The 12382-nt window shown below is 37.2% G+C and overlaps 1 protein-coding gene across 4 annotated transcripts; it reads right to left on the bottom strand.

Moving 5' to 3' along the window:
- Positions 1 to 8389: 8389 nt before the first annotated feature.
- Positions 8390 to 11712, bottom strand: LOC106295674 (protein IQ-DOMAIN 31-like). Of its 4 annotated transcripts, none has more exons than XM_013731643.1 (8): positions 11608 to 11712; positions 11422 to 11457; positions 10870 to 10980; positions 10418 to 10714; positions 10136 to 10342; positions 9956 to 10042; positions 8655 to 9633; positions 8390 to 8570 (listed from the first exon to the last, which is right to left on the bottom strand). In XM_013731643.1, exons 3-8 carry the CDS (start codon positions 10948 to 10950, stop codon positions 8539 to 8541), a joined length of 1683 nt encoding a protein of 560 aa, XP_013587097.1. In that variant the 5' UTR covers positions 10951 to 10980; positions 11422 to 11457; positions 11608 to 11712; the 3' UTR covers positions 8390 to 8538. The 4 variants fall into 4 exon arrangements, with proteins under 4 accessions (XP_013587097.1, XP_013587096.1, XP_013587099.1 ...); XM_013731642.1 differs by having other exon boundaries at positions 10870 to 10991; XM_013731645.1 differs by lacking the exon at positions 11422 to 11457.
- Positions 11713 to 12382: the final 670 nt, after the last annotated feature.

Here is a 12382-nt window from a genome sequence, read left to right on the forward strand (position 1 = left end):
GTTTTCTAAATCAATATAATTGATTTGACTAAAGCTATCTTGGATGACAAAAAGAAGGATTGCAAGTTTAATAACTTCTACTTTAGACTTTAATTTCAACTAAATTATAATCAGTCTTTTATCCATATCATCTTAGTTATAATCGTAAGGATTTATTAGAATAAATAAACAGTTTCAACAATATTTAATATGTGATTTAATAAATAAAAGAACATGTAGGATTTTTAGGATTTAAAGAGATTGGAGACAATAGTTAATGAATATGAAAAGAAACGAAGCAAATGATGAAAAATGATTCGAGCAAATTAGTGGTAACTAAGCGACAAGCCAAAATATCAATCAATAAAGAATGAAAGAAGAATGAGCAGGGTTAAGTTATTATACAAGCCAAAACTAGGACAAATCAAACGACAAAACGTGAAAACAAATGTAAACAAGACAAGAGGAGATGGTGAAGATAAAATGCATTGAAAAACTGAATGCTAGATTAGTAAGCAAGAGACAAAAATAGATTAAAATGCACAAACTCCGGGCCTTGGCACGGATAACGATCCCTAGTAAAAAAAGTAGCTAAGAACACAATTATTACAACTAGGGGCATAGTGTAGCATCCCCATCCCGCAGTCTGAACTGGATCAGTCCAAAGTCGGACTGATCAGACGGGATAGACATGTTGGACATTACATATGGATAGTACTGATCAGGTTAAAACGATACTGTCTGTCCGAACATAGCAGTTGAGCTTGTCGGACTAAGCTGGACGGATTCAGACAAGGCAGCTGGACTTGTCATCCGAGATTAGTTAGTCAATGTGTGGACTGACTGGTATACGTTGTGACGGGAATAGATACTGAGCTCAACATGAACTGATTAGCCAAGGAAAATGACGGGAACAGTATCTGGCGGTTACCGAGAGCGGTTACTTAGCGTTTACCGAGAGCGGTTACTGAGCGGTTACCGAGAGCGGTTACTGAGTGGTTACCGGAGCGGTTAATAAGTAGTTAGCGAAGCAGTTATTGGGCGGTTCTGAGTGGTTGCCGGACCACTTAACTGACTGGGACGGTTTATGGGTTCGGGAACTGCTAAGGTAGTTACGGAACCGAGAAAGAAACTGCTCGAGGGCAGTTTATGAATTAAATGGGCGCGGGAGCGGTTATGTCGGGTAGGGAAACCGCCCATCTGTTTCCTTTAAGGGGGAGATCACGGATCAGAGAAAGGACATCTTTTTCTGGACACGGTTCTGATACAGAACAGAACAAAGAGAGATAGAGACAAGAAAACTGATGGAGAGAGACGAAGATCGCTGGAAAGGATCGTTCGGATTCTGATCCGACTGTCCTAGAGCCGAGCGATGGTGTGTTCGGTGTGGTCTGAGTCGTGTCAGACGGACTGAAAATGGAACGATGGTTCGCGATGTACTTACTGCGCTATACGGTGGTTACAATCCATGGGACGGTGCGCAAGCCGCGGAAAAGGGACCGCCAGCTTAATCTGTACAGACATTGCTGTGTACTGATGGATCGCGACGCATACTAGAGCCCGCGGTGGTTAAGATCGAGAGGCAGTGGTCGCGGGCCTGGAGACAACGTATCTGTTGGGTTTGATGTCCTAATCTGATCAATCCCGATCGGATACTGTGTACGGTTTGGGTGTGATCTGTGTGCGACAGCATATGCTATCAGTCTGTTCTGATGAACTGAAGGAAGGATCAGATACTGTGCTTGGAACGATCCTAGCCATGGAGAGATGTGGTACTGACGTGATCGATTTGATTGGATCGTTGGAGGTGATCGGGACCAGCGACATACTGAAGGAGGATCGATTGGAAATAGGATTGAGTTTGCTGATGCGTGAGGCACAAGAGGGCGTGTTACTGATACTGGAATGACTGAGGAGCAGGATGGCCGTGGGGAGAACTGACTGGATCGAGGGCCGTGGAGCCAACTGTGTACTGACTGATCCGGGTGTGATCAAGGACTGGTTTTAGGGCGCAAAGCAAGGCTAGCGTACTGTCTATTCTGGATGGCTGGTTGGAGACCAAGCCGTCTCTCTTTGTTTACTTGGGTCACGTGGGGATGGTTGGCTGAGTGACTAAGAAACAATAGGATTCGGTTAAGTGTCTGATCAAGCTACTGGTTAGATAAGGAAGGACGGGAAAGCATGTAGACAGCAAGGAAGGAGCGTATGGATGGATTGTCAGTCAGCGAAGCACCGAGGCATTAAGGTACATGTTTATCATGCTGCAAAAATTAGTAGACTGCTAAGTTACTGGATTAGACCTAGTGAACCCTGTGTACTGAACTGAACCTCATAGAGGGAAACTGGGATAAAATCCTAAATTAGAGAAAAATCGGGTATCGATCATGTTTGGTCGAGGGAAGCGAATTGGGGTCGTACTGGCGGTAAGGAAAACCGGGTCGGGGCCTTTCACATAGCCCCCACACAAGCACGGAGCCGAATACATTATTGACGCATTGTGTAGTCTTCTATATGAGATTTTTTTTTTTGTTAACTTTTGTTTTTTTCGTGTTGTATATAATCAATATTATAATAGATTGATTAGGTTGATATGGGAATAACCGGTGAATTCTTATATGTTAATATTTCATATCTCATGTGTGGACGTCTAAAAGAGTTTCTGATTTATCTTCATCAATTCGACATCTAGCAATATTTTTCCCATGAATATATCGGACAGAGACCCACATATCCGCTGAAATTCAACATCTGATACGCTGACTAATTGCCATCCTCATTAGCTATCCAGTAAATCTGTAAGTTGTGCAAGTATAAAAAAATAATTATCTACCACAGTTTAGAAACCCAAACAATAGTGAAACCTTTTATTATACATAGAGCAAGAGAATATACATAACCTTATAAATATGGTCAAGGCGAGATCTTTTAACAAAAATAAAAAATGAATCTCCATGACCTCCTCTCAGGTCTATGCGAACTCTCTTAGTCCCGTCCAAGAAGCTGTGTTTCTTTTTCATCGGTTGTTTCTGTAGTTGTTGGTTGTGTAAACGATTTTGTTCACCTCCTCCTTGAAACTACCAATGTGTTCTAATTCGGATTAGAAGTCTGGGAAATTAGTGAATCCCTCCATGGCGTACAGGTCTTAGTGGACAACTTCGGAAAGTAGAACAAACAACAAAGAAAAGTTATATTAATCAAGTTTTCAGTAGGACTATGAAATTCTATCAATTTAAAGAGTTTCAATGATACGCGACACTGAATAGAGCGGTTTAGAGGGTAATAGTTTATTATCGGAGGTGAGAGTTAAGTGACAAAGTGGGAGAACCCTAGGCCCTAGCTTAGAGACTATCAAAAAGAATAGACGATTAGGAGGCTTCTTTGGGTCTGTCTGACGCATCAGCCTTACCTTTTAAGGCTTATATAGAAACTGGGTGCGATAGGCCGCAGGTTAATTAAAATGACCCAACAACCATTAATTCATTACACAGCCCTGTTCGAAAACTCACCGCCAAGGGCCGTAAAATCGCCGGAAAAACGTAACTTGGACACCAACGGTGACGATTTAGACTGATTCGGTCCGAAAATCGAGATTCTTAAAAAAAATTAATTTTTACTCGTTTCATCCTATAATCGAGTAGTATATATAAAGAGTCATGATGTTTTCATGAAAATGGCAAAAAAACGAAAAAATTGATGTATATGTCGTTAAAAATTATGAGCCGTCGGAGTCAATATTGCAGAAAACCTAAAAGTCTAAAGAGGAAGACGACTTGTAAAAATCATAATTGCCTTTAATTAAACTTAATCATAAAAACATGCAAAACATCCATGGTTCCCACTCAAACTCGGGTTGTTAGCATTTTTAAAGATGTGTAAACCGGTGCACTAAGTGATATTTATTGCAAGTTTTTAGGAATAGATAATATATTAAAATAAAAGTATAAAGATGAGTCCACCAAAATAAATGAAATGCTGAGGTGAACATCCTAAGGAGAGAGCAAAACTCAGTCATTATGATATAGATTATGCATGGGCATTTCGGGTATCGGTTCGGTTCGGGTATTTCGGGTTTCGGGTAGTTCGGGTAGGAGGCTAGACAATCCTTTACTACTTGACCTATTTTTGGTTTGGTTCGGTTCGAATAGTTTTGGATTCGGTTCAATTCGGATAGTAAAACTAGGAACCGGGAAATACCCTGAAAATATTTTGTTCTCATTTGATTCCGTTTCGGGTTCGGATAGTTTGGATAATTCGGGTAATTCAGATAAAATATCGGTTATTTAAGGTAAAATATCAAATAATTAGGATGATTTAGATAATAATTTCAGATTATTTTGGATATTTCGGATAAAACTATCCAGATAGTTTCAGATACTTTCGGGTAGTTCGGATATTTTATAATAATTTAGTTATACTCAACTATTTTCGGATACTTTTAAAATATCTTTAAACTAAAAATATATATTTAGTTATATTATATGTATATATAATTAATATTTTTATATATTCGGGTACCCGTTTGGTTCTCGGTTCCGGTTCGGTTCGGTTATTTTGGATATAGAAATAAAAGAACCGTTCGAATATTTGAGAGTTCTGGTTTGGTTCCGGTTTCGGGTATTTCGGTTCGGTTTTTCGGTTCCGGTTTTGTTTGCCCATGCCTAATTACAATGGTTGCAATAGAGAATGAGAGATGGGTTGTTTTTAATATTTATGTGTAATGAGAGACTAACGACTTTTTGTTCCTCACCAACCGTGCCCAACTCGTGAGCCGTGAAGTTGCCAACCCAGAATCTTACAAACCCCATGCATCTCAAATATTACCAAACTAGATGGTTGTCCAGTATATGCGTGGGACTGAAGCTAATATTTTAAATATCAAAACAACCATACTATTCTGTATACGATAGACTTCAATAATCAAAATGTCTAAAATCAAAATTAAGAGTCCCATAATAGTGTTTCTCGTTTTCCATGTTTCTTTAGTTCTTACAAGTACTTGTGGGCTTATTTTAAACATAAAGCCCACCCTGGTTCTAGTTATTTGTATTTGGGCTTACGAGCCGAAACTCTTGAAGAATTTTCTTTTCACTAAAAAGATCCATACATAGTTGTTTACCATGTAAGGCACTGAGTTCTTTTAACATAGACACACATTGGGCTGTTGGGATACTTTTTTTGGACAGCTATCTTTTTTCTGACATTTATGCTCTCAAACCCAGTTAATTGTGTTTTGTGTGGTTAAGTTAAAGTAACTTAGCTGAATTATGGACATTAAAAAAATTTGGTATTGTGTCTTAATCTGAACCATAAATTTAAATTTGTCTAAAGAAATTTAACGGGTGTGTAACGATTTTATATTTGAGATTTGCATGTCTTTAGATTTCATTAGAAGCAACAAGATCCAACGATAGATAATAAGATTGTATTACATTATTATTTTTTATTTTTATTATACATTCACCCCTTATGTCTTATTTTAACTGTATTTCAAAATTTAAAATACATAAGTAAATATATTTGGTATAGTTTGTTCTAATTTTTTTTCCTTTGTACTTTGACATCCATTTTAATATTTTTAATAATTAATAAATATTTTTTTGTGGATAAACAATGTCTGGACATGAGTTTTAATTATGTGGACATGTGAGTTATGGATGGACAATTTGTGGACGGATGACTTATGGATCTGGTTTTTCATTTACCATAACAACAAAATATAGACCATGAAGTTGTTCTTAGTCTAGGTGTGTGGACATGGGAGGTGTAGATAGGAGAGTTGGGTAAAGAGAAGTTGTGTACAGGGGATGTGTGTACATGATGCCTTTGACAAAGGCGTGGACGAGCGGACTGTGGACAGAGTAACAACCAGAGCCTATCTTGATCCAAAACCAAAATACGTATCTTTTGGGGAAGGAGGAAGCCTCTCCCATCCCAGAAGCTCTACTCTTAGCCTGAAACCCACTCTTTGTCACTCTCTTAATTAACCTCTCCACGGCCGCATCCGTCATCTCCCCAACCTCAGTTCTAAGCTCTCTTCCGCATCTTTCATCATCGCTTCCAGTTCTTCGCATCCTCAGCCGCTTCCGCCATCACCGCTTCCGACATGCTCGTCGTCTTCGTCTCTTCTTGTCCTCAACTTTTTCATCCCTCTCCCAATACACTTGCCATTGAAGTTGCAGCGCCGGTGACGGAGATCCTTGTCGTGTCGCTTCTAGATTAATCTCACAATCTCGCTTCTAGATCTGACAATGGTTTTGCTGGATTTGAAGGAAGCATCGGGAATCTAGGGGTGAGCAAAATTGAAGACGATTGAACTTTGTGTGAGATTTGATTTACATTAGTCAAGGGTTTTCACACGTGTTAGGGAGTGTGCGCGTGTCCATTGGTCTTGTTTATACAACGAAGAAAGTTGAAAAAGTTTAGTTTGATTAAGGTGAAGGGTTTTTGTGTCTTTACCCATGTATAATGTGTGTGCAAAGTCAATTGTGTCTCCAATCAATTGTGTCTCCAAGAGTAATTGATAAGTCATAAAGTGTCTTAGGTGGTAAATTTCTCCATGTTTAATCATGTTTATGGATGAAAATCTGATTAATCAGAACTAATTCAGTTTCGCTGAAAATATCACACAGAGAACACACCAAGTCTTGTATATTCAAAATATATAATGCATCAAACAAAACTTACATAAAGGAAGACATGTATTAAAGAACAAAGATTCAGTACAAACTTAAGCCCTTGAAGGATTAGGAGACAGATAGTTAAACTTTTCAATAAACCAGAGAGTAATAGTAACTGAGACTGCAGAAACAGAGTATAGACTAACTTTTATTTTAGAAACAAAAACATTGTTTCTTCTTTCTATAAGAATGTCAGCATTTGTTGTGTATAGGATCAGATCCTCTTCCAATCTTTCTTTTTACAGATTGATTAGGATCATGCATCACAGAGGGCGCCAAGTCTCCATTTGTATTTAAATTTCCTTCCTTCGATGATGATGATGACTCTTCAAGAACACGGAAGGGATGAACAGTTAGAAGCTGCAGCCTCATATCTCTCTCCCATCTTAGACTTGAGACTTTATCCGTTTGAAGAAGTACAAAAAATGCGATGCCAAGAAGAAGAAACATATCTCGACGAACCAAAACACCCATTTTGAACAACGTTTGTAGATATTAGCTACTAGCTAGCTTGTGAAGTTAAATATAAATACTTGAGAGATTAAATAAATGGTAAAAGGTTAATGAAGAAGGGAGAAATTTGTCTCTCCTTCTCTCTCTTTGGAATGGAGAGAAGGTTGGTAAGAAGGAAGCATATATAAAGGCTGGTTTTAGAAGATCTCTCTTCTGACAAGTTTGAACCAAAAAAGCTTTACATTTGGAACTCTGTTATTGGGAAGCTAAGCTTATCTCTTTGGTTTTTTTTGTCCATCTCCATACTTTTTATATTTTAAACATACAATACTCATATACATTCACATATAATAACATTTCTGTTTATTTGGATAAGGTGAATGGTGTGATACAATATAGATTACTAATATAGTTGTATAAAGTGCATTCTTGTGTTGCTTTTGGGAATTGTACTTCACACAATATGTCCCTATCAAATGGAATAACCAAGAGCATTGAGACATCTTTGGAACATTCTCTTTGCCTGACATGGACAGCCTTTACATATATATGTATGTGTGTGTTTGAATGTTCATACACAAACTTAGACATTATAACTCACTTTCATAAAATAATAATGACACTGATTTATTTTACAAAAACAAAACTATTGTTAATGTAGATAAGGTTTACCTTTTTCTTTTATATAGATGGGGTTCATCTAAGCACAACAACGACAAAAATAATATGATGTAATTATGCTAAGATAAGCAAAAACTAAGCCCAAGAAAGAATAAAAAAATATGCAAAGAAGAAGGCTTGGCTTGAAAATTGTTATTCAAGAAGAAGCAAGAAGGCCGTCTTAAAGGGGGAAAAGTGTTTTATTCAAAAAAGAATATACAAAAATTGAAGGAGAAGTTGGTTTGAAAGCTTGTGTTAATACATACTTTTTATAATTCCAAGCTCTTTTCTCATTGTAGTAATATCCAGTCTTGCTTCTTTGAGTTCAGTGGAGTATCCTTTATGCTTTTCTTCTTTGTTTTCCCCACTTTAATTACTTATCCCTTCCCTCCTCGATTTAAACTTTTAGTACTATTGGACTAATCCATTTCATGAATTTAAAAGATTTAGTTGAAGTGGTTATACACACTATAGTACCCTTTTTTTTTTGAACACCAACACACTATAGTACCATCTTCAGTTAAAACGTTGTATTTCATGGATAGATTTTTTTTTTTAAGAAGTTGAGTATCATCATTACATATCATAAACATCTAATTTTGCAGTTAAAACAATGTGTGATGAAAACAGAAACTGAAACTCCCACAGAAACAAACATATGATGTACATTCTCAATACAACCCACAAACACTAACTATAAAGATAAATGGTGAAATATTGTAGAGTGATCAATAATGGCCTTCTTTTCTTTCACCACATAATCATTCAATCATCTTTTCCACTCTACCGGAGTTATCTTCCCTGCAAAAACCAAAATAATATTAGTTGAGAAGAAACTCAGAATCTCTATATAGACTTTCTGGCTTTGTTTAGGACACTACTAACCGTTGAGAAGAGGTTTCTCGGTCTTCTTCCCAGTTTTGCCAATAGAGTTTGAGACTCTTGTTGTCTTAGGAGAATCAGAAGTGACTCTTGCGTTGTTACCTGAAGATGGTAGCGAGTAACGTCTAGTGGCTTTCTCAGTCACTTGTTGCTTAGGGGAAGAAGAGCCTTGTAACCTCAACTTTGCTTTTGCAGATTTAGTCGCTTGCATATAGCTTGGTAGGCCCGGGCTACTGTTCTGATTCACATTACTACTCTCTTGACACTCAGTGGTTGGAGTAGTAGCAGTAGTAGTAACCGGAGAATCCTTCTTCCCTGATCTTTTATGCTCCTTCCTAGCTGGATTCTCCTTGTTGTTTTGTTTGGGAGTTCTCTCTTCTTTCACATCCTCCTTTTCCTCAACCATCACATTTTCTTCGATTTGGCTGACCAATGTGGAGTCAAGTGTTTCATTGGTTACCAATGGTTCATGAATGTGTTTCAACTCCTCAGGCTGAGACATTTCATCTGTTCTCTCCACATCAAAGGCATTATTCACAGGTTCTTCTAAAGCTGGAGATGGCTTCTCAATCTCCTTCTGTGTAACTCCTTGAGGTTGGATAGAGCTCTCAACTACAGGATTATGCACTTTCCTCAACCCACGTTTCACTTTCTCTAGATCAACTTGAGGAGTCTCTGGTGGTGGTGGTGGTAGTTCTGCAGATTGGCTTGTTGAAAATTTGCGGAAGCTGCTGCGTTTCGGTTTCTCAAGCTCAAATGATGTCTGTGCAACCGAGGGATGTTCAACATTTGAAGTAGGGACTTTGCGAACACTCTTCTGAGAGTTACTGGCAAACTTCTTCTGAGTTTTCTTGACTGAAGTTTTCTTAGGTTGAGGAATTGGTTTCCAGAAGCAAGACGCTGACCAGTTCTCTAACCAGATTGTGTTGGACGAATCATTTTCCAAGTGCACAGGCATCACGTTTGGAGAGGAAGCTAGAAGCTGATAAGATAGACAAAACATTATTATCCACCAAGAGCTTCTACATTCAAACATAATACTCACTCTCTGTTCCGAAAAGATCCGTGTTTTAAAAAAAAATGTTTTAAAAAATACATTTTCAATGCATTAATTAATGGTAAATTGCAAACTTTAAAAAACATAATTGTGTTTATTAAAACTCTAATGGTTAAAAGATGTGTGGAATGAAATACGAAAATAATGCATTGGTAACTAAAATTTAATATATTTTCTTAATAAGTATGAAAAATTCTAAATATAAATCTTTTTGAAACAGATACGGTAATAGACTTTACAAGCATACCTTCTGAGCAAACGCATTTGCAGTTAGCTTCTTGATTCCCAGGTAAGTATGTGTATCAACAACAGAGTCTTCAGGGAGTTTATTCTCCTGATAAGACAGAAAAAGTAGATACAGAACTTAAGTTAAAAGCTAATCAGAAATAGAAACTTAAATCACAGAGTCAAAGTGATGAGTGTTAACCAAATGCTGATGATTCAACGGGCATTTCCTCTGAACTTCAACTCCAATGTCAGAATGTCTGATCTCTCTTCCTCGAGCAAGTGCTTGCAATCTGACAATTCCCATTACACAGCAGAGAGTCGCAACAGCTTGCCTTCTAACCATGTGACCTCGGATAAGTGCTTGCAGCCTTATTATACCTTTTAACGCCCAGAAAGCACGCCGAGCCTTCACACAAAGAGAGCTCAGGTCAGTATACAACAAGGGGAAAAATGCAAATGAAGGGGTTCATAAGTATTTTACCAAGTAGCCTCTAAAGGCAGCCTGGACAGTTGTTGCTGCAATCTCTTGCATAATTTTGTCTGATTCGGATAACGAGTCATCAGGTACAACAGAAGCAGCGTTTGGAGAATCTGTTGGTTGGACTTGGACCTCAGGAAGTTGTATCTCATCATCTGAAACCGCTTCGTGTTCTGTAGGCTGCGTATCTCCCACACCACTGGTATGAACTGTTGCGTTTCCAAAGGATGGAAGATCTGAAACCACATCGGATTCTTCAATCTTTGATATCACCACTACCTCTTTTCCATTCACAACTCTCTGAGTGCGATAACCAATAGAAACAGACACCAAAGAGAGAGGAAATCAGAAAGTGACACCATAGACAAACAGTAGACCGAAGAATCTTAGTCCTCTACGGCAACAAAAATTTAGCTATTCAAATTTATATATTCAAATGTTAATTGAAGGGTTACCTCCTTGTCTTTAGAACCACTAGACTTGGATTGTTTCTTTCCAAGTAGCACACTTTTTAACCATCTTGCAGGCTTCCCCATGATGTCAACAACCAAAACTCAAAACACCACCTGCATTTGTCCTACCAATCACAAACGCTTTATATCCTTGAGCAATAACAAAAAGGACCACACAACACATCTATTACCAAAGGTTGCAGTTTTATTTCTGTAAATTTTGTTTATATCTAGAGCTTGGAAGAGCATATAATTAAGCACTTTGTAAGTTCAATGGATCAGCCATTTGTTTATGAAGACTAAGTAAAGATCCAAACTGAGAATCACCATCAAGCAACAAAATTTAAGAAAATTAAAACATAATAAAAACAGTCGTTCATGAGCTAAAGATCTGTACTTTCTTTTATAATAATGGATCACAATCATTAAGCAATGAAATCAAACAAGAAAGAGAAAGAAAATACAATGATTATTTAGGAAAAAAAAGAACAAAACAAAATCTCCAAATTGAAAATTTCAGAGATTAAAATTAGGGAAACCAGATCTGGAACTCACCTTGCAGATAAGTGAACCAGATCTCAAATCCACTACCTAAATCTCAGAATTAACAGTAACAAAAAAAAAAAAAGATCTTGAGTATTTAGAAAAGAAGTGAATTTACAGCTATTTAGAGAAATGTCGGTCTCAAATTGGATTCACTGTCTGAATCCCACAACAAACTTGAGAAGAAGACAGCCTTACCGTAGAATGCCTGAATGGTTGGGTGACAGTATTAGATAGCGGTGCTGCTATATCACTAGATACTTAAGGAGCATCGATGAGACTTTCTTTGGTGGTGGTTAATTTCAGTGACCACGGTGACAGATAATTTATTTATTTCTTATATTAAAACAAAAAAAAAAACTACAAACGCATCTCCAAAATTCAAATTAAGCACCGTTATTTACGGCCGTTAGATTAATAATATTTTTATAATTTTTAGATACTCCTTAGTGATTTGATTTTTATCTTGTTCTATCACTTTAACTGATTTTTATAATTCAAACTGAAACATATCACACTTTAACTGGTTTTTAAGGATTTGATTTTTATCTTGTTCTATATAAAATTTAATATCATTTAAATTTGTGACTAATTATTAAATAACTTATTTTTTTGTTGGTTAAATTAGTTTTATCGAATGTTATTTTATGTAACCAACATTAATAGATAAGTAAATAACTTGGAGAAGGTATGAAAGTTATGAGTGGGTTGTCCCCAGACTGCTGTTTAATTTGGGAGCATGTGCAATAACTCAGCTCTCTACGTGACTACGAAGCATTTGCGGATGATTACCTTCTTACCCTTTTTCTTCTTCTTCTTGAGGAAGCTTGGATCGTGCGGGCGAGTTCTCGTAGAGCTGCTCAAAGTATGAAATGATACTTTATAATCCTCCTCTGTTTTTTCTGAACATTAAACTATTTGGGAATGAGACATATCGTATGAGCAACTTGTGCTTTATTCCTTAACTGAGACG

Source organism: Brassica oleracea, chromosome C5 (assembly GCF_000695525.1).
Source record: "Brassica oleracea var. oleracea cultivar TO1000 chromosome C5, BOL, whole genome shotgun sequence".
In the NCBI taxonomy this organism is placed as follows: domain Eukaryota; kingdom Viridiplantae; phylum Streptophyta; class Magnoliopsida; order Brassicales; family Brassicaceae; genus Brassica; species Brassica oleracea.